At 46.0% G+C, this 26,829-nt stretch overlaps 1 protein-coding gene across 1 annotated transcript in view; it reads right to left on the bottom strand.

Moving 5' to 3' along the window:
- The window catches only part of EVL (Enah/Vasp-like), a 134,814-nt gene extending 128,257 nt beyond the window's left edge, over positions 1-6,557 (bottom strand). The window contains exon 1 of the mRNA XM_084792002.1: positions 6,086-6,557. Coding sequence (XP_084648128.1) covers positions 6,086-6,090 — 5 coding nt within the window. The 5' untranslated portion in view covers positions 6,091-6,557. The remainder of the gene's footprint in view (positions 1-6,085) is intronic.
- Positions 6,558-26,829: the final 20,272 nt, after the last annotated feature.

Below are 26,829 nucleotides of genomic sequence, written 5' to 3' on the forward strand. Positions count from 1 at the left end.
TCTCCCCAGAAAACTGCAGTAATTGCTGATATCTCTGCCACATAAATTACCAACTCAGTCAAGTGCCTGACCAGGAATTCTGAAGAAAACAAAAACCCCACCCAATTTAAAAGCAAATCTCTAGACAAAACTATCCTAAGCGTAAAAGTGTTAGGAAACCACATGGAAAAACGACTTGATGACAATAAATAAATAAATTTCTACATATTAAATATTTTAAAGATAAAAGGTAGATTGGGAAAATGTTCACAGAAGACAGTGTTCCCAGCAGATAAATGACTAAAGTACATAATCAGGATGGGGGGGCAGGGCAGGGGCAGGGGCGGGGCACAAAAGGAACCCTGTAAATTCCTGGATGGGGACTGTTTGTGGGGCAGTCTTCAGGACCTAGTCCTTGGCCTGTAGGAGTTGACACAGACAGTATCAGAACTGAATTCTAAGGAGGTAGAGGCAGGAGGATTGCAAGCTTGAAGACCACAGGAAACACACAGGGTTCCATGTCAGCCTTGGTCACATAGCAAGACTCAAAAAGCTACATCCAACCAAACAGGAACTGAATAAAAGCGGAGGACACCCAGCTAGTATCTACCCTTGCAGAGTCCGGGAAATAAATCCCCACACCTCTGAGGTCACAAAAGCCTATTTCTTTTTAAAGATTGTTTTATTTTTGAGAAATGGGTCTCACTACGTTTGTCCAATCTAGCCTCAAACTTTTCTGTTCAAATGATCCTCCCACCTCAGGCTCCTGGGGACCCCAGGTACATGCCACCTGGCTCCTTAATGCTGATCACTGTGATGTGAAAGAGGAGGAGAGATGGTTTGTTGTCCTATACTTAAAAGTAACCAAATCAAATCAATAGTTGCCCACAGACATAAGGACCTCTGGTTTCAGTTGCTATTTGCAAAAGCCAAAGCTTCAGGTCCAAGTAAATATAAATGTTATAGATACCCAGCTATCAATATGCTCAACAATGAATCCGGTTAAACAAACTTAAAGGCATATTAAAAATGAATTGTGAATAGAAGACAGAATTAAGGAATGAATAACTCCTCTTAGAAGTCAATTTAAGGACTTACATTTCTACAATCTGCCTTCTTACTGGATCCAAAGATTGGGGCTGAGAATTGTACTATTTCTGGTCAAACATTGCAGATTCTCCTCCAGAAGGCTCCACGAAAGGATGATTTTTTTATCAACCACTAAGGAGACTGACTACACAGAAGAAAGAAGCTTGAAGCAGAAAGCACCACCATCACCCTAGATCCCTGACTTACACTTCTGAGCTGAAATGCCATTTTAAAAAATTAATTATATATTAAAAGAGTCCTAGGGTGTTTTCTTTTGTTGTTTGGTTGGTTGGTTGTTTTTTTAAAAAATGATACAAGAGCATTTATCAAACTAACAGAGAACTGGACACAGCTGGGACAAGCAAACAGCTGCTACAATTCTCCACAGTTGCCATTACTCAACAGTATAAATCTCCAGAATTGAATTTCGACTCAAAGTGTCCCTGGGAAATACAGAAACGAAGAACTTTTGTTTCTGATAACTGTAGACAAGTAAACCAGAAAAATCTGTTAGTTAATAGACCACAAACACCAGACAAACGACAAAAAATGCTTGCTTAGAGCCACTTAAGTGGGCTTGTCAGAGACTAATAAGCTGGTCACCTGGACAGAGGGAGCCTCTGATGAGCAACCGCCTCCATTCAACTGGCCTGTAGGCAAGACTCTGGGGGCGTTTTCTTGATTAATGGTTGATGTGCAAGGGCCCAGCCCCCTGTGGGCAGTGCCACCTCTGGATAGGTGGTCCTGGCTATATTAGAAAGCACCTGGGGCTGGAGAGATGGCTCAGTGGTTAAGAGCACTGTTTGCTCTTCCAGAGGTCTTGAGTTCAATTCCCAGCAACCACATGGTGGTTCACAACCATCTATACTGGGATCTGAGGCCCCCTTCTGACATGCAGATAGAGCACTCATATACATAAAAGTAAATAAATAAATCTTAGGGGGGAAAAAGGCACCTTAGGAAGGCATGGGAAGCAAGCCAGTAAGTAGTGGTCTCTGCTTAAGTTGTAGACTACAGGTTCCTGCCTTGGCTTCCCTGACAATGGACTTTAATCTGTAAGCCAAAGAAGCCATACGTTGCTTTTGATCAGAATGTTCTATCACAGCAACGGAGAAGCAAACTAATATAGAACTCCTCCTTAAAAGCATCGGGGGATCCTGGGAAGAATGTTAAGGTGTTGGTGATAAGTAAACTCTAGGGAGGATGGTTGAACAGAACAGGCTGGCCCTCCTGCGGGATGAAACTTGGCTTAGAAACATTTTATTCCCTGAAACTGAACCAAGGAGACCCCACAGTAGAACAAGTGTGAATTGCTTCTTGGAAAGAAAAACATCACCTTCTGCCTCAAATTACTTTTAAAAACAGTTCTGTGGTGCTGGAGAGATGGCTCAGCGGTTGAGAGCACTGGCTGCTCTTCCAAAGGTCCTGAGTTCAATTCCCAGCAACCACATAGTGGCTCACAAGAATCTATAATGAGATCTGGTGCCCTCTACTGGCATTCGGGCGTTCTTGCAGGCAGAACACTGTATACATAATAATAAATAAATCTTAAAAAAAAAAAAGTTCTGTAGCCAGCACACAAAAAGGTGGTGGAGGAGGAGGAGGAGGAGGAGGAGGAGGAGGAGGAGGAGGAGGAGGAGGAGGAGGAAGAGGAAGAAAACTAGACACACAAGGAGCAATAACAACATGAAGATCAGCAGAAAAGGACCCTGAAAATGACTCAATTCAGGCATTGTGTATCAAACACAGACAAAGATAACTGTGCATTCAGAGAGATAAAAGACAAGGCTGAAAAGCTGAACAGATAACTAGAAGACAGCCAGACTGTGATTGAAAGATGGCAGTGACTGAACTTAAAAACACAGTGGGTAGTTTTAACAACAGCCCCTCCTATCAAGCAGAAGATATATATATAAATGAAGACATATCCACAATGAAGAACGGAGGGATAAATAAAAAGGATAAAGAAGGAAAGAGAAATAGATATCTATAAAATGGTCCACATAAATAACTGCAGTCCTAGAAACAAACGTAAGAGAAAAATGGGTAAAGGCAGCCCTAACAGGTGTGTGAAAAGCGAATGAAAGTCACAAATCCACAGATTTAAGAAGCCATAAGACCAGCAGTCACGAAGCACGGCAGTTTAAGGACAGCCTGGTTGACATAGTAAGTTCCAGGATAGCTAAGGCTACAGGGAAAAACCTATCTGGAAAAAAAAGAAAAAAGAAGGAAGAGGAGGAGAAACAGCAGCAGCAGAAGCCATAAGAAACCAACTGTAAAGATAAAACCGAACAAGAGACTGAGACTGAACAGTGTGGCACACTTGTCATCCCAGCACTCAGGAGGCTGAGGTAGGGAGATCTCAAGCACAAGGCCAGTATGGGCTAGACAGCATCAAAAAGAAGAAAATGGGGGCAGGAGAGGAGGGGGGAATCGAGAAACTACTGACAATCAAAGGCAAAGAGAACGCTCAACGCTCAGAAAGCCAGGTATTGGGGCTCAGGCTTGTAACCCCAGCACTCAAGAGACTGAGCATAGCCATGAAGTTGAACGCAGCCTGGACTATGGTGTGAGCTCCTGTCTCAAAACAAACAAACAAACAAACAAACAAAACAAAACAAAAAAACCAAGAAGCAGACAAAGGAAGACCTACTCTCAAAGGAACAAAACTAGTGCTTTCTCCACTGGAACAGTCAAGTCAGACTACAAGACCACTTTAAAAGGATTAAGCAGTGGAGGTCTTGAGTTCGGAAACTAACCAATGAGAAGATTTTCCTCAAAATGAAGGCAAAGGTTCTAGTGGAGATGGTTGTACAACTCTGTGGATATTCTAAAAACCAACGAACTGCATGCTTTCATGGGTGTTTTGTGGTATGAGTTTCATCTCAATAAAATTCTTTATATAAAAAAATAATGAAGGATAAACATTTTCAAACAAAATCGAACAATCTGTTGCCAGCAGAACCTATGAATAAATACCAAAAGGAGCGAGGCCTGGAGGTATACACTCCCCAGCAGACAGGAGGATAGTGACTTCCAGGCCAGTCTGAGCTACATAACAAGACTCTGTCTCAAAAAAAAGAAAAAGAAAAAGAAAAAAAAAAAAAAGAAAAGAAAGAAAGACTGAGGAGATGGTCCCAAGGGTAATCCCTTGCCATGGGAGCATGAAGGAGGGCCCGTCCACACAACCCATATAAAAGTAGGGTGGGTGTGGCAGCCTCCCTGCAACTCCAGCTGTTGGAATGGTTAGTGAGACGTATCCATAACAGCCAGCTGTGGGCTCAGCTGAGGCACCTTGCCTCAGTGAAGAAGCTGGAGAGCTCCCCGTGCCAAGCCCAGGCCCTCGTGTGCCCCCCCCACACACAAACATGTATGCACATATGAATGCATATGCATAAAGGAGGCAAACACCAAACAAACAAGTGCTCAGTGGATGCAATGCAAGACCCTGGCTCTGATACCCAACACTGCAACAGACAGACAATGGAAGATGTTCCTCAGACAGGCAGAACTGACCCCCAAAAGGAAGACTGGAAGATGACAAAGGTGGCAGTGCACTTGAGGGAAAAGGTGATCTTGATAAACAGTGAGGAATAAATGATTCTAGGTAAAAATGCAATGTAATTCCTTTTGCATGTTACACAAAAACCAATTTCAGGTGGACAATATCATTTAACGTGAAAAACAAAACATTTAAGATTTACACAAGATGTGAAAAGCTTCTTCACTTAGGAATAGAAACCCTACCAACTAGGAAGAAGACAACTAACCCCTCAAGGAAAACTGGACAGCATTTAACAGACACTTTATAAAAGATGCCAAATAAACCAGGCAGTGGTGGTGCACACCTTTAATCCCAGCACTTGGGAGGCAGAGGCAGGCGGAGCACAGTGAGTTTGAGGCCAGCCTGGTCTACAAAGCAAGTCCAGGACAGCCAAGGCTACACAGAGAAACCCTGTCTAGAGAAAGAAAGAAAGAAAGAAAGATGCCACACACACACACACACACACACACACACACACACACACACACACACACACACAAAACCAATCAGCCTCATTAGTCAACCAGAAACTGCAAATTAAAACTCTGATGGACTTGACTTCACTTCATACTCACATGGCTAAAATTTCAGACAGACAATACCAAGGGTTGTCAGGGATTTTAAACAAGAGCTATTGATGCTTGCTGGTATAAATTGGTGACGTTTGGGAATTTAGCTCTATCCACTACAACGGAAGATGTGCATATTTTTATGTTTAAAAAACTATAATATATACTCAATAGAAATGAATGCCTCAGGTAGTACAACTCAGAACTTACTAATATAGTAGAAAGCATAAATTGTGGACTATCTATATACTAAGCAGGGCGACCATGCAAGCCTGATGGATGAACTTCAGAAATACCTTTGATGAAAGAAGCCAGACACAATAATTACATAGTGCATTATTTGAATTATACAGTTCACAAAACAGGTGAAACGAATCTACAATTGGATTTAAGGAAGATGTGTTTAAAATATATCACTGCACATGGAGAAAAAAAAAAAAAAAACCATATGCCACCACTCGCGCCCCCACCACCACCTTAGAAATCAGGCTACCGGTAGTCTGTAGAGGAAGGGTGGGTGCAGCGAACGAAGAGGACACGCGAGTTTCTGGGTGTTGACAAGGCTCCGTGGCAAACCAACAGCAGTACCTTTTGAGGTTACACACTCTACGGGTTCTCAAGAGCAAAGGAGACAGGTCAGAAAAGAAAGGCGAAGAGGAGAGCGCCCTGATGGAGGAGAGCTACAGAGGGCAAAGTGAGGAGGACCGCGGCTGCGGCTGCGGCTGCGGCGCGCGCAGCGGGAAGGCACCGCAAGGCGGGCGCGGCCTCCCGCAGACCCCGCGGCCTGCGCCTCTACCGGTGCTTGGGCCGCCGCCCTGGGTCTCCGGGACCGCATGGATGCTCGGGCACCCCTCAACCCACGCCGGGCGCTCTCGGCCTCGCCGCGATCGAGGCCGCGACTCACCTCATCGTGGCTGCCGGGCGGGCACGGGGCCGGGGATGAAGGCGCGGCGCGACGGGGCGCTAGCGGGGCAGCCGGCCCCGGGCGCGGCGGCTCCGCGTCTGGCTGGGTTGCAGGCGGCGGCGGGGGTTCATCTTCTCCTGCGGGCGTCCGGGCCGCTAGCTGCGGGGCAGCGCGACCGCTGCGGCGGCGGCGGCGACTGACAGCTGGGCCCCGGCCCCTGCCATCTTGGCGGGCGCGCGTGCCCGGGCCGGCGCGTGCGCGTGCCTCCCGCCCGCCGACGGGCCGGGGGAGGAGGCGAGCGGCGGGGTCTCGAGGGCGGGGGCGAGCGCGCGCGTCCGCCCGAGACGCGGGGCGGCGGCCGGAGGATGGGGTGCGGGGTGCACGCGGGGCGGAGGGGCCCTCCGCCCGCCGAGGGGACCGCGCGCGCCGACGCCCCTCGGTCGGCGGCCGCTTAGGGAATGGGCGCGCGCGGCGGCGAAGCTGCACACAAAAGGCGCGGGGCTCGGCGGCCCGCGCCTCTAGGAGGGCGGGGCGTGAGGGGGCGGGGCGGGGTGTGGCCCAGGTCCTGGGAGGGCGGGGCGAAGCTTTGTGGGTAGGGTGGCCTTGAGGAACAGGTTAACTTAGTGAGTTCCAGAACAGTCAAGGCTCGGTGGTGAGACCCTGTCTGCAAGAAAAACACCGGGGCCGATTTCAGCGGGAAAAACTCGAGGCCTTGGGTCTAGAAGGCGGGGTAGTGGGCGTGGCCCAGGGCCCCAGAGGGGCAGGGCTAAACTTGCAAGGTATCCAGAGGCGAGATTTAGCGCAGCGGGCCAGGCCTCTGGACAGAGCAGTGGGTGTGGTCGGGGTGGCCCAGGGGGGAACAAGGACAGGCTTTGAGGAAGGGGCTAGTAGAGAGAAGCATGGCGGAGCTTCCCCGCGAAAGGACTGTAGGAGTGTAGACCTGGAGCAAGGCGGGCAGGGTGGGGCGGAGACCCCGCGGAATCCCCACTGGAGAGGGCAGAGCAGGTAGAGAGGCTTGGGGCTTAACGGCATGATTTGTGAGGCAAGGCTGAACAGGGAGAGGGTGCCAGGTGGCACTTGGAGCCCTACTGTCCCGGCTTTCCATTGCATTCACAGAGCATCATGAGCTGAAAGACAGCAGTCTTGAACCGACTCCTTAATCTGCAGTACTGTTAGCGCTGCCTGAGGTTATAACCCTCCTCCTCATTTATTCCTTTCTTCCCGGGACCCAAATTGGGCTCTTTGTTACAGAAGAGCCTTGCCTCATCCTAAGAATTCTGAAAATATTCAAGCCTCAGGGCCCCTGAAGGCATCCCAGGTGAGCTCCGGAGAGACAAGGTTAGCCCCGCTTGGTGCATACTTTGCCAGGCATTGGTGCTCTTCCTGCGTGTGGCCACAGGATGTCCTGGTGCCTACTACCCTGCTGTTCCTGGGGTCTAACAAGTTGTTGCCGTCCTGTGACGTGGAGGGAAGTATCAGTTGGTGAGGCTGCTGTAAAGACGCTGTCTTTCCTCTGCACGCCACACTTCAAGTGTCCTAGGAATCACTGACACTGAGGAGAAACCGTTTTTCAAGTCCAAGGACTGGTGGCCTCCAAAAAGAAATCTTTTTGAGGTCGCATGTTTCAAAAAAAATGTTAACTTTTTGTAGCGTTTTGTATCGGTGTATCGGAAGAGTAGAAAACACAAAACTCCACTTCCAAGGACTAAAGCGTTCATTCCGCTCTGCTAAATAGACATAGTTTTCAAATAACTGGCTGGTAGGGAGAAGAGAAGGACAGGTGGGTGACGAGGAACGTGGGAAAGTCCCTTTCCGAGTCGGCTTCCAACTGACCTTGATGCCTCAACAAATGCTCAGCAGCCTGTAAGTTGGTCTTTAGGATTCCCACCTATGGAGTGAGAAATTCAGAGTTTTGAGCTACATTACGTCATCTCTGCAGGCATGCTAGGGCTGGTTTAAACAAAGATCAGCACCCTGCACCAGAGGATGGGAGTGGCCCCCGCCTGTCTTCCCCAGCCCTTCCTGCAGCTTATGGAACTCTGGTGGGGGGGGGGGGGGGACGGGGAACACGACTGAAGAGATCTCCTTAAGACCTGAACTGCTAAGGTTATGAATTCACTGAGCGGTGTGGGGACAATCCTTTTCCCTTTCCCAGAATGCCTATCTGCTTATTGTGGAAGTGCTTGGCAGACACTGGCAGGAAAGACTGACAAAGGGTGCTGTGCTCGGTACGGCAAGAAATAAAAATTACCTTTGATCCATTTTTGCCTTCACAAGCCCAGTTTAGCCTGGGCTTTCTAGTTTGACTCTTCCTCTGGTGAGTGCCTCAGCTCCTCAGGTGATTCTCCTTAAGATCACGTTGCACAGCTGGGGGTGGGGGCGGGCGGTTTCTGCAGCAGGGAAGATACAGAGACAGGGGACACTTGAGGGAAGCTGGGCCTGTGGAGTGGGGAGGAACCTCCTGCAGGAGCTGTGGACCTTGAGCAAAGACTGAAACCCATGGCTGTTGCAATTCTTCCAGGAGCTTCGCTGAAGGTTTCCACATGTAAGGAGATAAAACCAACTACATTCCTGAGGCAGACGGGCCAGAGGCTCTGGAGGAGCCTTGTCACCATGTTTCAACCTGCCTTCCAATGAGTATGTTTTGGGAACTTAGTGTCCAATGCAACAGCGTGGGAGCTGGGTGGGGTGGGGTAGGGGGGCATGGGGGGGGACGTAGGGGGGGAGGGTGTACCTGGGCCACAGGGCCCTACCCTTGTGCATAGATTAATGTTGATCCCAAAGGGCTAGAGGCTGCAAATTGAGTATCTTACCCACTGAGCCAGCTTGCCAGCCCAAGTCAAAAAGACACACCAAAGGAGAGCAATCTGAGAACAAGAAATACTTCTTCTAGCCAGGCATGGTGGCTCACGCCTTTAATCCCAGCACTCAGGAGGCAGAGGCAGGCGGATCGCTGTGAGTTCGAGGCCAGCCTGGTCTACAAAGTGAGTCCAGGACAGCCAAGACTACACTGAGAAACCCTGTCTCAAAAAAAAGAAAGAAAGAAAAGAAAAAAGAAAGAAAGAAAGAAAGAAAGAAAGAAAGAACGAACGAACTCAAAAATAAAGCTGCCATCTCAAAAGGACTAAGGAAGAGTTTATTCTGGAGCCAAATATGAGTGGCCATGGCTCAGAAACATAGATTCAGTAACCCTAAATACCTTCCTCCAACTAGTAACAATTTTAAGTTTTTGTTTTTGTTTTTCAAGACAGGGTTTTTCTGTGTAGTCTTGCCTGTCCTAGACTCGCTTTGTAGACCAGGCTGGCCTCGAACTCACAGCGATCCACCTGCCTCTGCCTCCTGAGTGCTGGGATTAAAGGCATGTGCCACCATGCCTGGCTCAGTTTTAAGTCTTTAAGAGTTGCAAAACAGAGCTGGAGAGAGATGGCTCAGTGGTTCCTCGGTTCCACTGGACCTGGGTTCAATTCCTAGTGTCCATGTGATCATTCCCAAACACCCTCACACGGACATACACGCAGACAGAACACACCAATGCACATAAAATAAAAATAAATATTTAGAGTTGTAAAACAAAAGAAAGTCATAAATCAAGGCATTTTTTTTCCCCAAATAAGCAGTGAAAATATCAGGTAGGCAGGTGGCGGCTCTGTGCTTCAGCCACTGCCTGGTGATGACACTCTCAGCCTCTGTGTTGCTGCAAGCTAGTGGACAGGAAGTGGGATGAAGCTATGGAACCTCAAGGCCCACCCCCAAGTAACCCACTTCCTCCTGCAAGCAAGACCTCCTAAAGATTCCACAATCTTCCAGTTCTGGACCAAGTGTTCAAGCACATGAGCCTGTGACACATACAACACTGCTTAGTACCTTTATTTGTACTTCCAGCCTACGGAACTGTGACAAAATAGGCAGCTGTTGTTTAATCACACGCCTGTGGTATTTTGTCATGGCAGCCCTGGCAAATGAGGTTTCTTTGGCGAGATGAGAAAAATGATCTAAAATTAGCAGTGTCAGTGGCATATTCTAGAACATGCCAAATCCACTGTGTGCATACTTTCACCAGGTGAGCTTGATAGAATGCACATTTTAGCTCAGTAAAGTTAAAAACAAAAAACAAAAAAACAACAACAAAAAAAAACTCAGAACATTTTGCTAAGCTTCTAGCTCTAATGCTGCAATGAAAAACCCGAGGGCCAGCCTGGTTCCCTCTTTCACACTGCATTACTGTTCTGTTCCTAACATAACAGATAAATAATAAACGGGCCTAGGCAGTGCGAACACAGCACGTTATAACCTTACAGTTGTGCAGATGTCTAACCCAAGGGTAGGATGGAGGTTTGGAGAAGCTGTGTCCCTCACCTGTCCACCTGTTAGATGCTGCCCATATGCCTTGACAGACAGAGACCATGTTCAGAAGTTTGTCTTTCTCAAGTAGCCCATGGTCCTTACTTCTTCCGTGGTCACTTCCTCTGACCTCCTCTTTGTCATCTTCCCATTGTTAGGGAACCTTGTGAGCACATCGGACCCAGGGGTCACATGTGTAACTCCCTCAAATTTAAGGTTGCTGTGGTTTGGATGTAGTCTGCCCACCAAGAGTTCATATATGCATGAACCATATATGTGTTGGTCCTTGGGGTGGCCATGTTGTATGTCGGGGGAGGCAGCTTTGAGAGATTGGGCCTCCTGGGAACTCCTTAGGACACTGGGGTTGCTGTCCTTGCAAAGGACTAAAGAGTTCTTCCAATATCCTGGCTAGTTCTCGAAAGACAGTTATGGTGAAAGAATAAGACCAGCCCCTTCTCAATCTCTGGCACTCTCTTCCCTCACTCAGGCACCCCGTGCCCTCACTCTGGTACCCTCTGCCCTCACTCTGGTACCCTTCGCCCTCACTCTGGTACCCTGCGCCCTCACACTGGTACCCTGCGCCCTCACACTGGTACCCTGTGCCCTCACTCTGGTACCCTGCGCCCTCACTCTGGTACCCTGCGCCCTCACTCTGGTACCCTGCACCCTCACTCTGGTACCCTCTGCCCTCACTCTGGTACCCTCTGCCCTCACTCTGGTACCCTGCGCCCTCACTCTGGTACCCTGCGCCCTCACTCTGGTACCCTGCGCCCTCACTCTGGTACCCTGTGCCCTCACTCTGGTACCCTGCGCCCTCACTCTGGTACCCTGCGCCCTCACTCTGGTACCCTGTGCCCTCACTCTGGTACCCTCTGCCCTCACTCTGGTACCCTCTGCCCTCACTCTGGTACCCTCTGCCCTCACTCTGGTACCCTCTGCCCTCACTCTGGTACCCTGCGCCCTCACTCTGGTACCCTTCGCCCTCACTCTGGTACCCTGCGCCCTCACACTGGTACCCTGCGCCCTCACACTGGTACCCTGTGCCCTCACTCTGGTACCCTGCGCCCTCACTCTGGTACCCTGCGCCCTCACTCTGGTACCCTGCACCCTCACTCTGGTACCCTCTGCCCTCACTCTGGTACCCTCTGCCCTCACTCTGGTACCCTGCGCCCTCACTCTGGTACCCTGCGCCCTCACTCTGGTACCCTGTGCCCTCACTCTGGTACCCTGCGCCCTCACTCTGGTACCCTGCGCCCTCACTCTGGTACCCTGTGCCCTCACTCTGGTACCCTCTGCCCTCACTCTGGTACCCTCTGCCCTCACTCTGGTACCCTCTGCCCTCACTCTGGTACCCTCTGCCCTCACTCTGGTACCCTGCGCCCTCACTCTGGTACCCTCTGCCCTCACTCTGGTACCCTCTGCCCTCACTCTGGTACCCTGCGCCCTCACTCTGGTACCCTGCGCCCTCACTCTGGTACCCTGCGCCCTCACTCTGGTACCCTGTGCCCTCACTCTGGTACCCTGCGCCCTCACTCTGGTACCCTGCGCCCTCACTCTGGTACCCTGTGCCCTCACTCTGGTACCCTCTGCCCTCACTCTGGTACCCTCTGCCCTCACTCTGGTACCCTCTGCCCTCACTCTGGTACCCTGCGCCCTCACTCTGGTACCCTGCGCCCTCACTCTGGTACCCTGCGCCCTCACTCTGGTACCCTGCGCCCTCACTCTGGTACCCTGCGCCCTCACTCTGGTACCCTGCGCCCTCACTCTGGTACCCTGCGCCCTCACTCTGGTACCCTGCGCCCTCACTCTGGTACCCTCTGCCCTCACTCTGGTACCCTTCGCCCTCACTCTGGTACCCTCTGCCCTCACTCTGGTACCCTGCGCCCTCACTCTGGTACCCTGTGCCCTCACTCTGGTACCCTCTGCCCTCACTCTGGTACCCTGCGCCCTCACTCTGGTACCCTGCGCCCTCACTCTGGTACCCTGCGCCCTCACTCTGGTACCCTCTGTAGAGTCTGATACAGGTCTGTGGAAAACAGACAGGAAGATATGACAGGTGCTCTGATCTCTCTGTGACTTCAGCCTGAAAAGGGAGGATGAGATAAGTTTGGGGTCACTGGTTTCTACCTAGGCCCCACTTGAGTGATCGGCATGCCGAAATGAAGAGGTAAGCAGGTAACCCAGAGTAAACGAGACAAAGGGGAAAATGCAGGCGCAGAGGCCAGGCTTTCACTCTGCATTTACTTACCCTTGGGCCCAGGTGAGGAGCACTGTTTTAGCAAAAATCAGCTTCCAAGTGCCTTTGATAGGACTCCAAAGAGTCATCCTGAGGTGGGCAGGATGGGGTGTGAAGGCCCTGCTCCCCGGGCATCTGGGCCCTCCAGAAGTAGATTTAAGAGTAGACTCTACACTCTAGAAGGACAGCTGGAGTCAGAGGAAGGGCAGGTGACATCAGGACAAGGACAGGGGAGTGTTTCCTGGTCACTTTGGCCTTCTGCCTGCTTCGGCTACAGTAGCAATGATCACACATGTATGTACAGGGTAGATTTTCCTGTAGGATTTTGTCTGAAGAAAGGCTCTGTACTTGTGAGGGTTCCTCAGAAAATTGGGACATAGAGAGATATAGATTTTATGGGCTGGAACCTATGATCACAGAGACTGAGAAGATCCAGGATCTAACGCAAAGAGAACGGTAAAATTCTGATACAAATTCCAAGTAGATGGGCCAAATGGCCTAAGGCCCTGCCCAAGCTCAGAGGCTTGAGAGGTATGACCTTAACCTACCACGGACGATAGGGGGCGCTGCTGAGGCAGAGCCGCCGGCTCACCATCCACCTCTCCATTGCATCCAGGGGCTGAACAACCAGAGGAGCCTCTATTGGAGAGGTGGTCGCATCACTTACTGGAAAGATCCTCCGTTGCATCCTGAAATCTTGCTTCCTCAGTCCTCTGGTGGTCCCTAGCCGGCAAATCAGACAGGCACCAGAATCTGTGACTGTGTGAAAGCTTGAAAGCTTGTAGACACCACCAACTCCCAAGCCCACCTCACTGCGACCTCTTCCTGACCTTCCCCTGCAGTGCCTTAGTTTTGCTTCCTGGTTCCTTAGAACTATAAAGCTGTTCCCCGCAGCCAGGCATGGTGACACACACCCTGAGTCCCAGCACTCGGGTGAGGCAGAGGTAGGCAGATCTCTGAATTCAAGGCCAGTCTGGTCTACATAGTGAGTTCTAGGACAGCAAGAGCTACGTACTGAGACTCTATCTTGGACAAACAACAGAAAGAAAGAAAGAAAAAAAAAAGATGTTCACCATTGTTAGAAATGCATCCGAGAGTCTGAAGAAAATGATTTCTGCGAAAGGGTGCCTAGCTGCACTCAGTCAAGCAGCTAGGCAAACACTCTCAGCAGGGCGTCCCACAGATGCTGCACCTCTTCTGTTCTGACTTCAGCTCACTTTCTTAGGCGATTGGTTAACCTTCATCGGTGCGGTTGATAAAGCACAGAGTAGCTTTTTCTAGCTGGGTGCAGCTTTGAGCACACTCTTTCTTTTTTATGGTATAAGATTTATTGTAGAAGCACAGGGAAAAAAGGAAGGGGGGCGGGACGGTGCCCCAGGGGGACAGAGAGACAGTGTAAGAGACAAAGTAAGAGTAAGGGAGCACACACTTTGATCTCAGAAAAATGTTAACTCCGGGAGAGAGGGGAGGACTTCTGCCAGATGGCATCTTTGTACTAATTTCTGTAAAGATGGAACTCCTTTTATTTGACCCTTTGATAGAAAAGACAGCACGGTTCATTCACATTTCCCATAATACTTAGCTCCTCTCACAAAACCATGTCTTAGTTTGGAACATAATTTAAGCTTACTTTTTCTGAATGACCTAGAAATAGGCAAGGGTTCAGGCCCCACTGGGCCCCCTCCCCCCTCCCCTACTGGTGAGGCTGCAGACAGCTTCCTCACACTCACTGGCTCTCTCCTTTGAGAACAAGGAGGTTTACAGCCTTTAGGTAAAAAATAGCTTTGGGTGTCTTCCTCCAGGAAGACACTTTAAAGGGAAAAAGGAGTCGTTTGCTAAAAAAGAAAAAGCTTACCACGTTGCCACTGTAATTTTGGAATTCATTTTTTAAAAATTCTGCCAGGAGCCATCATTTAACTGGGTGACTCCACCCCTGGGTCTTTGCCCCCCCCCCCCCCCAAGAAACAAAAGTTTATGATTTTGAGCTAAGCCCAAAGGATAAGCTGTTTACTACAGACTCCTTGGCACTGGAAGACACCAGAATCAGGAAGAAGTCTCAGGAGCAGGGTGCAACACAAGCGCAAATGCCCATTTGTGTGTTCCCTGAGGCTCACTAAACCCGAGGATACTGGTACCAACCATGCTAGGTGATGGCACAGGCAGGGTGATTGAGATGCTGATCTTACAGACGGGGCTGGAAACAAGTTAGTGGGATAAGGGGAATACATTGGCAGAGAAGGGACGTAGGAGGGACCTGGCACTGACGTCACAGTTCCCTCAGAAAGCAACTTTGCAGCTAAGTTGTGAAAGTGATGCCTGGCTAGGGGTGACAGGAGGAAGAACACCAGACATGTGAAGACTGGTAGCGACAGAGAGCATGCTGTGGTGGGACAGCGGGAAGCTAAGAGGTTGTTATGGTGGCTTGAATAAAAATGGCCCCCACAGGTCCATAGGGAGTGGCAATATTAGAAGGAGTGGCCTTTTTGGAGTAGGTGTGGCCTTGTTGGAGGGAGCGTGTCATTGTGGAGGTGGCTTTAAGGTCTCAGAAATTCAAGCCAGTTCCCCTTCCTGTTGCCTACAGATTTGGATGTAGAACTCTCAGCTCCTTCTCCAGCACTATGTGTGCCATGTTTTCATGATGATAATGGACAAAACCTCTGAAATGTAAGCCAGCCCCAAGTAAACATTTTCTTTTGTAAGAGCTGCCACAGTCATGGTGTCTCCTCACAGAATTAGAACCCCTAAGACCGGTGAACACAGAGCAACATGGTGCTGGAAAGAAATCCAGCTGTGAGCAAGTCTGAACACAGTATGAAGGACCCATTTTGTTAAGATCACTAAGGCATCCAATAGTGGTCCAATAAAGACATACCATTGGAAAGCACTTCCAGGGAATTTTAAATAGTTCAACTTTATGCCTATATATTGTGCAACAACAGTTAGAAATAATTCATAGGCAGTTTCCTCAATCTATCATTTATCACTACATGGGACATATTTTGTTAGCTGATTTTGATGAAGATACTTTAGAGAAAATCTTTAAGGAAACACAAAAAATTCTGCCATGCTGGGGCTACAGATTGCTCCAGAAACAAACACAGAGAGGAGATTCTATTAGTTATTTGGGTTATAAAATAGGTTAACAAAATTTTTGACCACGAAAGGTACGTATCTATAGAGACCGGTTGTGTTAATGATTTTTAAAAAATAATGGGAGATATTGTAGGCTGGGGCCTACAGTTGGATTAAGTACTAATGAGTTAAGTAATTTGTTTTGAACATTACAAGGAGATTCAGATTTAAACAGTCCCAGATACCTAACAGCTGAAGCAGAGAAAGAGTTAACCATGATTGAACAAAGACTGCAAGATGCATATGAGGATCGAATTGATCCTAAACTTGATTGTATTTTTTTTTTGTATTATTTTGCCTTCAACTAATTCTCCTACTGGACGCATTGTGTAAAGAGAAGATAGTATTATGGAATGGATTTTCTTAGCACATAAACGAAGTAAACTGTAAGGCATGCATAGAAAAGGTTTTCTGAATTAATTATAAAAGGCAGAATAAGACTACGTCAACTGTCAGGAGCAGACCTGGCTGAAACTGTAGTGCTCCTTACTATGCTGAGACTGTCACGTGGGCGATCAGTGAAGACTGGCTTAGAGCTTATAGTAATCACTTGGGAGAAATTAATAGTAAACATACTAAAAGAAAGCATTTAAAGTTTATTTTTAAAACTAATTGGATTCTTCCAATTATTGTAAAAGGAACACAAATTCCTGATGTACCTACATTCTATACTGATGCAAACAAGACAGGAATGGCAGGTTATAAGTCAGACAAAATGAGCAATGCAACCCAAATTTCATATACCTCAAAAGTCAGAGCTATATGCAGTTCTTATGAAACTATTAGATTTTCCTGAATCTCTTAGTGTAATTATTGACTCTTAATATGCAGAGAGGGTTGCTTTGCATATAGAAACTGCTGAATGTATTTCTGATAACTCAGAATTAACTTGGTTATTTATGCCATTAGAAGTAGAAACTATCTGCTGTATATTGCTCATGCCAGTCACATACAGGTTTGCCAGGTCCATTTGGCACAAGGAAATGAGAAAATTGACTAACTAATAATAGGAAATATGTTAGAACTCTCAAATTTTCATGAAAAACACCATGGTTTTTTTTTTCAATTTTTAAAAAATTTCTCAATGGTTATCCCATCCCTTGTATCCTCCCATTCCTCCCTCCCTCCTATTTTCCCCTTACTCCCCTCCCCTATGACTGTTCCTAAGGGGACTTCCTCCCCCTGTATATGCTCATAGGGTATCAAGTCTCTTCTTGGTAGCCTGCTATCCTTCCTCTGAGTGCCACCAGGCCTCCCCATCCAGGGGACATGGTCAAATATGGGGCACCAGAGTTCGTGTGAAAGTCAGACCCCACTCTCCACCCAACTGTGGAGAATGTCCTGTCCATTGGCTAGATCTGGGTAGGGGTTTGAAGTTTACTGCCTGTATTGTCCTTGGCTGGTACCATAGTTTGAGCAGGACCCCTGGGCCCAAATCTGCCTATCATAATGTTCTTCTTGCAGGTTTCTAGGACCCTCTGGATCCTTCTACTTTGCCATTCTTCCATGCTTCTCTCATCTAGAGTCCCAATAGGATGTCCTCCCCTCTGTCCCAGTTTCCTGGTAAGTGAAGATTTTCATGGGACATGCCCCTTGTGCTAGTATGCAGATATAAGTGAGTATATATCATGTGAGTCTTTTTGCTTCTGTGTGAACTCACTGATTATGATCATTTCTAGCTCAATCCATTTGTCCACAAATTTCGGGAATTCCTTGTTTTTAATAGCTGAGTAGTATTCCATAGTGTAAATGTACCACAGTTTCTTTATCCATTCTTCTACTGAGGGACACTTAGGCTGTTTCCATGATCTGGCTATTATGAATAAGGCTGCTATGAACATGGTTGAACAAATTTTCTTGTTGTGTGCTGGAGCATCTTCTGGGTATATTCCAAGGAGTGGAATAGCTGGGTCTTGTGGAAGCCTTATTCCCAGTTTTCTGAGATAGCACCAGATAGATTTCCAAAGTGGTTGTACTAGTTTGCATTCCCACCAGCAATGAAGGAGTGTTCCTCTCTCTCCACATCCTTGCCAGCATGTGGTTTCGCTTGAATTTTTGATCTTAGCCATTCTGATGGGTGTAAGATGGAATCTCAGAGTTGTTTTGATTTGCATTTCCCTGATGACTAAGGAGGTTGAGCATTTCTTTAAGTGTTTCTCAGTCATTTGATATTCCTCTGTTGAGAATTCTCTGTTTAGTTCCAAGCCCCATTTCTCAATTGGGTTATTTGGTTTAGTGGTGTTTAATTTCTTGAATTCTTTATATATTTTAGATATTAGACCTTTGTCAGATGTAGGGTTGGTGAAGATCTTTTCCCAGTCTGTAGTCTGTCGCTTTGCTCTCTTCACAGTGTCTCCTAAAAAACACCATGTTAATAGTAAAAGTTTAAAGAAAAAATTCTCTATCATTTGACAACAAGCCAAAGAAATAATTATATTTAAAAAAAAAAGTCCTACCTGTTCTCTGTATAACCAAGCTCCATTACCTGCTGTAAGTGACCCTAGGGGTAACAAAGGAAATGAAATCTAGCAGATGGATGTGCTTCATTATGTAGAATTTGAAAAACAAAGGTAGATACGTCATACCATTGATAGATACACAGGGTTCCAATGTGCAATGGCTTTAAGCTCTGAAAAGGCTGATTGTGTAGTCACACATTTATTGGAAATAATGGCAGTTATGGGGATACCTGCACATATTAAAACTGATAATGCCCCTGCATGTTTCCAGTAAGGTCAAACAATTCTTTCCATATTATAAAATAAAGTGCTTTACTGATATATCACACAACCCTACAGGACAAGCAGTTGTAGAAAAAGCTAATTGTACTTTAAAGGAGATGCTTATTAAACAAAAGGGAAGAGTAAGGACCCCCAGGGACAGACTAAATAATGCTTTGTTAGCTGTACATTGTCTTAAAGATAGTAAAAAGGGGACAACAGCAGCTGAGAGACACTGGGTTATAGAAAAAGAACCTGAGGAACTAGGTCAACAAATATACTGTGAAGATATGTTGACATCAGAATGAAAATCTGCAATAGCTTTGAGATAGGGACATGGTTATGCTTATGTATCTATAAGGAATGAAAAAAATATGGTTACCAACAAAACTTATAAAGATTAGATTTGACCAGGGAAGACCTCCTACCAGCTGATAGGCCATCCTTTCATAAAGCATGGATAGAGATTTACATTATAGTTGAAACAGATTTGTAAGTTGATAGATGCCTTTCACTTCTCAAACATAGAGCAGAAAAATTCTCTTTAGCTGACTTATGCACCTTGCATGTTCCATATGTATGCAGAAATGTATCTAAAATCTCCAGAGATAGATTATGTAATGCTTTATTGACTTTAAACTTCTTGATTGCTAATAAAGAAAAAAGAATGGCTGCTGAGAGACATTGGGTTATAGAAAACCCTGCTGAGTTAGATCAGCCTGTCTATTTCAAGGACATCCTAAACCTCGGAACGGAGAACAGGACATGTGTTGGGCTGGGGTAGACGTTTTGTGTATGTTCACACAGGAAAAGGGAAATTTGGGTTCCATCAAAACTGATAAAAATCAGATATGACAGAGGAAGGACCCCCTGAAGACCTTGCGCATGCACACACACAAGAAGAGAGAAATTAAGAAAACCAAGCAGAACTCTTCTTGGTAGAGAATGGAAAACTGATTGCAGATGGAGCTCAAAGCTCTCGGCTACACGATGCTAGTCAGCTATTTCTGGGAAGGGTCTGCCGACACGTCTTAACAACAGCTAAATTCCAAAAACAACGAACAATGCTTCACTTGTGGAAGCCTAAATTGACACAACTGACCCAAAGCTTAGGGTTTTGTTTTTGTTTTTTGTTTTGTTTCTTTGCTAGATTTTTGTCTGAAGGTTTTGGGTTACAATGATGTCACACTGCTCTAAAAAGACCATTCAATCTCCTTAGAGTGTGGGCCTCCCATGGGAGAACTGATGTCAAAGGGCATTTTGGCCTGAGAGGTATGTTCAATGTCAGGATGCAAAGTTAGGGAAACGAACATGCAGGCTGCATGCCTTCCACATCAGTAAGCTTGTGAATGCTGACTGCGCTGAGGTGTCACACTGCTCTGGCAGCCAGCTTATCCCTTTAAACATGAGGCGTTTTCATGGGGGACAAGTGGCAGTCAGGCCTGATACAAAGAGACACAGGGGACTATGTGGCACAGTACATGCCAGCCTAAGTTAAGTCCCAAACACAAAGGCTATAAAGGAAAAAAAAAAACAAAAAACCAACAACAACAACATTCATCCCATGTGGAGAATGGGGCGAGATAAAAATAGCTACAACAAATATAAAAACCCAGGCACAAGATGCCTGGGGTATGCTTAAACTCCAAAATTAAAAAGGAGTTTATATAAAGTTAATTAAAAAAAAAACATATGCCTTTTTTTTACTGCTCATGGCAACCAGCTTGTTTATTTAAACGTGAGGCGTTCTTGTGGGAGACAGGTAGTAGCTTGGCATAACAGATGCCCAGGAGCAGAGAAGAGGATAATTAGACAGATACGCCCTTGCTTTGATTTCACCATGATAATGATTGCATGTTCAATGACTGAAGAGCAAGCAGGTAACATATTGCTGATCCCATTAAATGGGAATAGCTCTGAGACCGTGACATGAAAATGCCTCCAGCCAGGACTTCAGCTATACACGGCCAGTAAATCTTTGGCTACAAAATCTGTGGGACTTATCATGCCATTCTTTTAAATGGCATAGGTAAAATTTTGTTTTACAAAGGATCATCTTTAACTGAACTGTGCTCAGTGCACAGCCCATACATATATTAATATAAAATATATAAATATATAATTTCTTTGAAGGTATATGTATATGTGTATATATAAACATACAGACATATATATAGACATACATACATATACCTTTAAGGAAATATATATATAGATATATATATATATATATATATATATATATATATATATATATATATTGTAGAGCAGGGGGACCAGACGCTAAAAATGACAAGTAGTACAGGTGATTTTACCTCACTAATGGCCTCAATAACTGTTTCCACAAATATTTGCATCTGGGACAATTTCAAAATAGCTAGTTCGATCGTCCAGCATCACAGACTGTTCCAGTCAGGACTTCAGTTAAGCTTTGAACTTTATCAGCATGCAGAGACTGGACATCAAAAATTATAGCTAGATTTCTTAAGGCTGGACAGTATTCCAATTTTCTTGCCCCTGCCCCCAAAAGAAAAACTATGTCCCAAATCATCAGGAAGCAATTTAAGCAAACTACTCCCTATTCTCATGAGGTGGTGGTAGGTAGCTTTTAGTCATTCTGTGAGTGATAGATGTTTGTTATTGTTTTAAATGTTGTTGATTATAGGAATAAGTAAAAGGGTAGATTTTTTTTTTTTTTTTGGTTTTTTGAGACAGGGTTTCTCTGTGTATCCCTGGCTGTCCTGGACTCACTTTGTAGACCAGGCTGGCCTTGAACTCACAGTGATCCGCCTGCCTCTGCCTCCCGAGTGCTAGGATTAAAGGCGTGCGCCACCACGCCCGGCTGTAAAAGGGTAGATTATTGAATCTACTTTTAGACCAATTTTTTGTTGTTGTTGTTGTTGGTTTTTTTTTTCCAGAGAGGGTTTCTCTGTGTAGCCTTGGCTGTCCTGGAACTCACTCTGTAGACCAGGCTGGCCTCGAACTCACAGTGATCCGCCGGCCTCTGCCTCCCGAGTGTAGGGATTAAAGGTGTGCGCCACCAATGCCAAGCTTTTTAGACCAAATTAAGACAGATTTAAGATCATGTTTGGCTACAACATGCTAAGATAATGTACCTATGTGGTTCTTTTTTTTTTTCCTAACCTATGTAATTCTTAAAACTGCAGTGTTAAATTCTAGTCCCTTTGAAAGCTGCTATTACCAACTGTTTAGGATAATTAAGAAAAGTATATTAGGGCTAGAGAGATGGCTCAGCTGTTAAAGGCTAGGCTCACAACCAAAAGTGTAAGAAATGTATATTAGCAGTCAGACAATCAAATCCATGGTCATGTTAGATACAAATTTAATAATTACAAAAATATGTTTCCTATATTGACAGATAAAAAAAATCTAGAAACAAACAGTTCAGATAAAGCAGATAGGTAGATGGTCTTCAAGAGCCTCAGAGATCTACAGGATATGGCATTTAAAGATTTTAATAACTTAAGGCTTTCCTGACGATGAGACAGGCAGCACCCTTGTTCTACTGAAAAGCGCATCAAAGCTTTCATATGTGGCAAGCTAGCCACTGGGTGAGAAAATGTCCTTGTGCCAATTATGGACAGAGCACTGTCCAAACAGGATAATCTGGATGCAGGAGAGTCAACTGTCAAGCTTTGCAAGGACAGGGTAGGCAAGTTCTTTATAATTCCTGCTTTGCAGAAAAGTCTGCCAAATATTCTGGGCCAGAAGGCTTAAGATAATGCTGCAATGCTATAGAAAAAAATTTGAGGGCTTGCCCAGGCAGCTAAATATCTCTGTCATTTTTATACTCTTAGAAGCTGCTTGCTTGCACTTCCTATATATTTAAATAATATTTATTCTTTCTTAAGTATCTGATGGGGTTGAAAACTAGATAGTTATAATCTCACAGTTAAACTTAAATTGTTCAGGATGATATAAATTGATAGATAGTAGAATATTTTTAAAACATTTTTATTTATTTATTATTATATATACAATCTTCTCTCTGTACTTGTACATACCCACCAGAAGATGGCACCAGATCTCATTATAGATGGTTATAAGCCACCATGTGGTTACTGGGAATTGTACTCGGGACCTCTGGAAGAGCAGTCATTGCTCTTAACATCTGAGCCATCTCTCCAGGCCAATAGAAGAATACTTTATCCAAGGGGGCCAAAGATAAAAATATAAATCTTACCTAATAATTTTCATAATTGTTATATTACATATGGCTTGTTATTGTAAGAGAAAGAGCCTTTTATTAGACTAACAGGGAGAGATGTTGGCATATTGTGTAATTCAAATGCTGATTTTTGTACCCCCCCCCATATCTGGTTTAAAGCTTTGTTCTGAGAATCTCCTGTCTAAATGTTGTGTGAACTCTGCTCCCAATTGTCCTTCTGATATGTCAATAAGGCAGCTTACAGCCAGTCAATGAGAAGGGGAAATAATAGGGTGTACTTCTTGCCAGCCATGGGGAGACAAGTTAGGAGAGGAAGTAGGAGATTCAGCCACAGGGAGAGGTGCAGGAAAGATCAGGAGGTAGGATCTGGAGCCAAGGAAAACTACAAAGTGCAAGTATTGCTGAGATGTTTGTTGGGAGTAAGACAAAATAGCACAGAGGGTCAGGAATAGATATAAAATGCTCAAGATTGTGTTGTGAAGCCTTTTTGTTTGTTTGCTTGTTTTTTGAGACAGGTCTTCTCTGTGTAGCCTTGGCTGTCCTGGACTCACTTTGTAGACCAGGCTGGCCTCGAACTCACAGCGATCCGCCTGCCTCTGTGAGGCTTATTTTCAAACCAATATAAAAGAGTCTTAATTATTTGTGTGATATCTGGGTTAAGAAATAAGCTAAGAGAAACACAGTTTTATAAAAATTGCTTCAACATGATGTCATCATTGTGGGACCCTTCTGTTAAGGGTGAAGTCTAGCATTACAGGATAGCCCCTCAACTTGGTGCAAAAAATAACAGACGCCTCTTATCATTAGGATTCTCTCTTCTCTTCCTGATCTGGGAAGTCCAAATTCCCACATCTTCTATCTGTGGAATGTCACATAGTCCATGGGGGGGGGGGAAGGGACAGGTTCAACTCCTATTCTCCCGGTAAAACTGTTAAGCAAGCACCTGGGGATGCCTGTAAATACCTCACCCTATGCTAATGAGACCTTAGCTTTCAGCAAATGATCTTTAACCATACCTGGAGTTCTTCCTCCACTCATAGGACTATTAAGTACTGGGTTCCCCCTTCTCATGATAAGACAGTACCACTTCATGTACATGAAATACCCCCCCCAGGACCCTTAGCCCCACAGAATCAAACACATTCACCCCTGAAACCCCCTCCCACTGCCCAAGGACTATAAAGTCCCTGATTCATGAAAGAAATGTTCTCTCACTCCATTCTTCCACCATGACTACCTAGGACTCATCTTTTATTTTAGGGAAGGATAGGCTCCTCTCCTCGCTGAAGAATTTGTGGCTGGATCTTCTGGGATTAGCTGCCTAGGCAGCCATAGATGCCTTGGTCACTGCTGAAGAGGAGGTGAACCACTGTCCACCAATAAAGCAGTGGCCAGACCTGCATTCCAACTGTGAACTGACACAGCATGGGCATCTGCCTGTGTCCCCTGCCATTAGCACAGCAGCTTAACCAATGGGCTGTAACACTGTAGTATCACCACCAGCTTTGGAATATCTGAATTTACACTGCTGTCTGGTACTGGCAATCTCATTAAAAAGAGCTAACTGTAACACCCTATGGAAAACTCTTTTCCATACCCCTGGTGAGATTGAGAGCCTTACACATGGACCTTGCTCTGAGCACTCTAGCCGTTCCTGAGAAAGGCGAAACCTGAGACACTGAGGTTCCATCTGCCTCTAACATCATCTTACATCAATTATCACCACCATTATCATCAGTATCACTATCATCACCATCATCATCACCATCATCATTGTCAATACCATCCTTATCACTAGGTCCATTATCATTACTATCACCATGACATTATCACCACCATCATCACCATCATCATCACCATCATCATCACCACCAGCATCATCATCACCACCAATATCATCACCACCATCATCATCACCATCATCATCACCACCATCATCACCACCAGCAGCAGCATCACCACCAGCATCACCACCAGCATCATCACCATCATCACCACCAGCACCATCATCACCACCATCATCACCATCATCATTACCAGCACCATCATCACCACTATCATCACCACCAGCATCATCATCACCACCATCATCACCACCAGCATCATCACCATCATCATTACCAGCACCATCATTACCATCATCATCACCATCATCACCACCAGCATCACCATCATCGTCACCACCAGCATCATCATCACCACCAGCATCATCATCACCATCATCATTACCAGCACCATCATCACCATCATCATCACCACCACTGTCATTATCACTATCAACACCATCCTATCATTATGTCCATTATCACTACCATCACCATGACACCATCACCATCACTACCAGCATTATTGTTATCATTGTCACCACCTTCACCACCACCATCATCATCAATGTGGGAGTATTGGTCAAGGTCACACAGTACTGATCACCATTCTATATACATAAAGTAATTTATAATAAATTATAATGGGAAATCCCTAAAAAGTTATATAGCTTGATACATGTAAAATGTCAACCAGAGAAATATATCTAAAAATTGACTAAAAGAGTTAAAATATAGGAAGGACATCCACTTAGAAGCAATTGTGCTATTTTGGGATAGTAGGAACAGCTGAGCCTCTTTTTGAGTTTGCTATAATAAGAGTATACACTTGTATCATTTAAAGATACAGTACTTTTATTTTATGAAAAGAAGCAAACATGGCAGTTGATACTATCTGCAAGAATGTCACATTGACCTTGGGGAAATCTTTGTTCCCTATGGGTTTTCTTCTGATCTGTATGAGAGTTGACCTGCAGCTGTAGCACAGCGGAAGCGCACTCACTCAGCATTGCAAGGTCCCGAGTTGAAGCCCTAGATTTTCAGCATTGAAAAACAAGCAAACAAAACAACAAACCACTGCTGCTGACAAGAGGGATCTGGATGAAGCTATATCTTCCCCAGGGTGTGCCCTTAGTTTATGGGCTGGCCGCATGGCTGAAGGATGGGCTCGGTGGTTGGAATGTCTTGAGGTGTCCCCAAGATGGCTGCAAGGTTTAGGCTCTCCTGCCCCTGTCCTGGCTGCTGTGGTCACTCAAGTGCTAGGCTCAGCCCCCACCGCTGCTTGCCTGCTTGTCTGGTACCCTTTCTGCCTTTGTCACCATCTCCAATCACGGTGACAGGGGTAGCCTAGCTCAGGGAAAGGAAGGGCAGGAGGGAGACAGGAAGGAAGACTGGGAAGATGGGTGGGCAGACAGCCTCGGCATTCCCTCTGGTCTTTGTATTCTACTGAGTGGCTTCTAAACCAGGAGTCTCTGGCATCGGTGCTTCATGGAACACAAGTGGGGAATACTCCCCAAGACTGCCTGCCCTCATTTTACTGCAGCTCTGCTGTTTTACACGTGATCTAAACAAACAGCTCTGCCAGGAGAGGCAGAACATTTCTAAGGTGGTAAAGCATATGGTGGCTGCTTGGCTATCCTGAGCCCCATGTCTGTCTGTCTGTCTGTCTGTCTGTCTGTCTGTCTGTCTGTCTGTCTATCTGCCCCAAGCAAGCTGATATCTGAGCCCTGGATCTCCCACTTCCTGGGGAGGATGGTGAACAGGATGAAAAAAAGAGTCAGTTTCTGAGGATGCTTTCAAATTGGCCAATGCTGTGCACAAACCAGCAATGACTGAAGGCAAGGACAGAGTGGCCTCCGGAGCACAGGATGTGTCTGGCTTCTCCCATGGCTTGATGAAAATGCAGACAATGAGCCGACATGCTGTATCTAAGCCTGCCACTTCTGTGCACACCAGAGTAGCATGAACCACATGAAAGCAGGGGATCACTGTGGGAGTGATGGGGGCACATGGAAAGCTGGGTTGCAGGCTGGGCTAGGACCACTCTCATTTTTGGTAGCCATGATTATATATATATCATAATCACTGAGTATGTGACACCAGCCTTCCTATGGCCAGGAAAGATTCAACTTCCTAGTTCAGCTTAGTACATTGTAAGCAGAAATGATATCACCGAATTCTCTCTAGGGTCTTCCATTCTGCCCGCCCTTCCTACCTATTGCCATGGTAACTCACCTGCTATAACAGGAACAAGAAGAGAGGATTGCTCCCTGGTCTAGGAGCCTGCTAGGGTCCATCACAGG

Source organism: Acomys minous (assembly GCF_964271855.1).
Source record: "Acomys minous genome assembly, chromosome: 8".
Taxonomy (NCBI): domain Eukaryota; kingdom Metazoa; phylum Chordata; class Mammalia; order Rodentia; family Muridae; genus Acomys; species Acomys minous.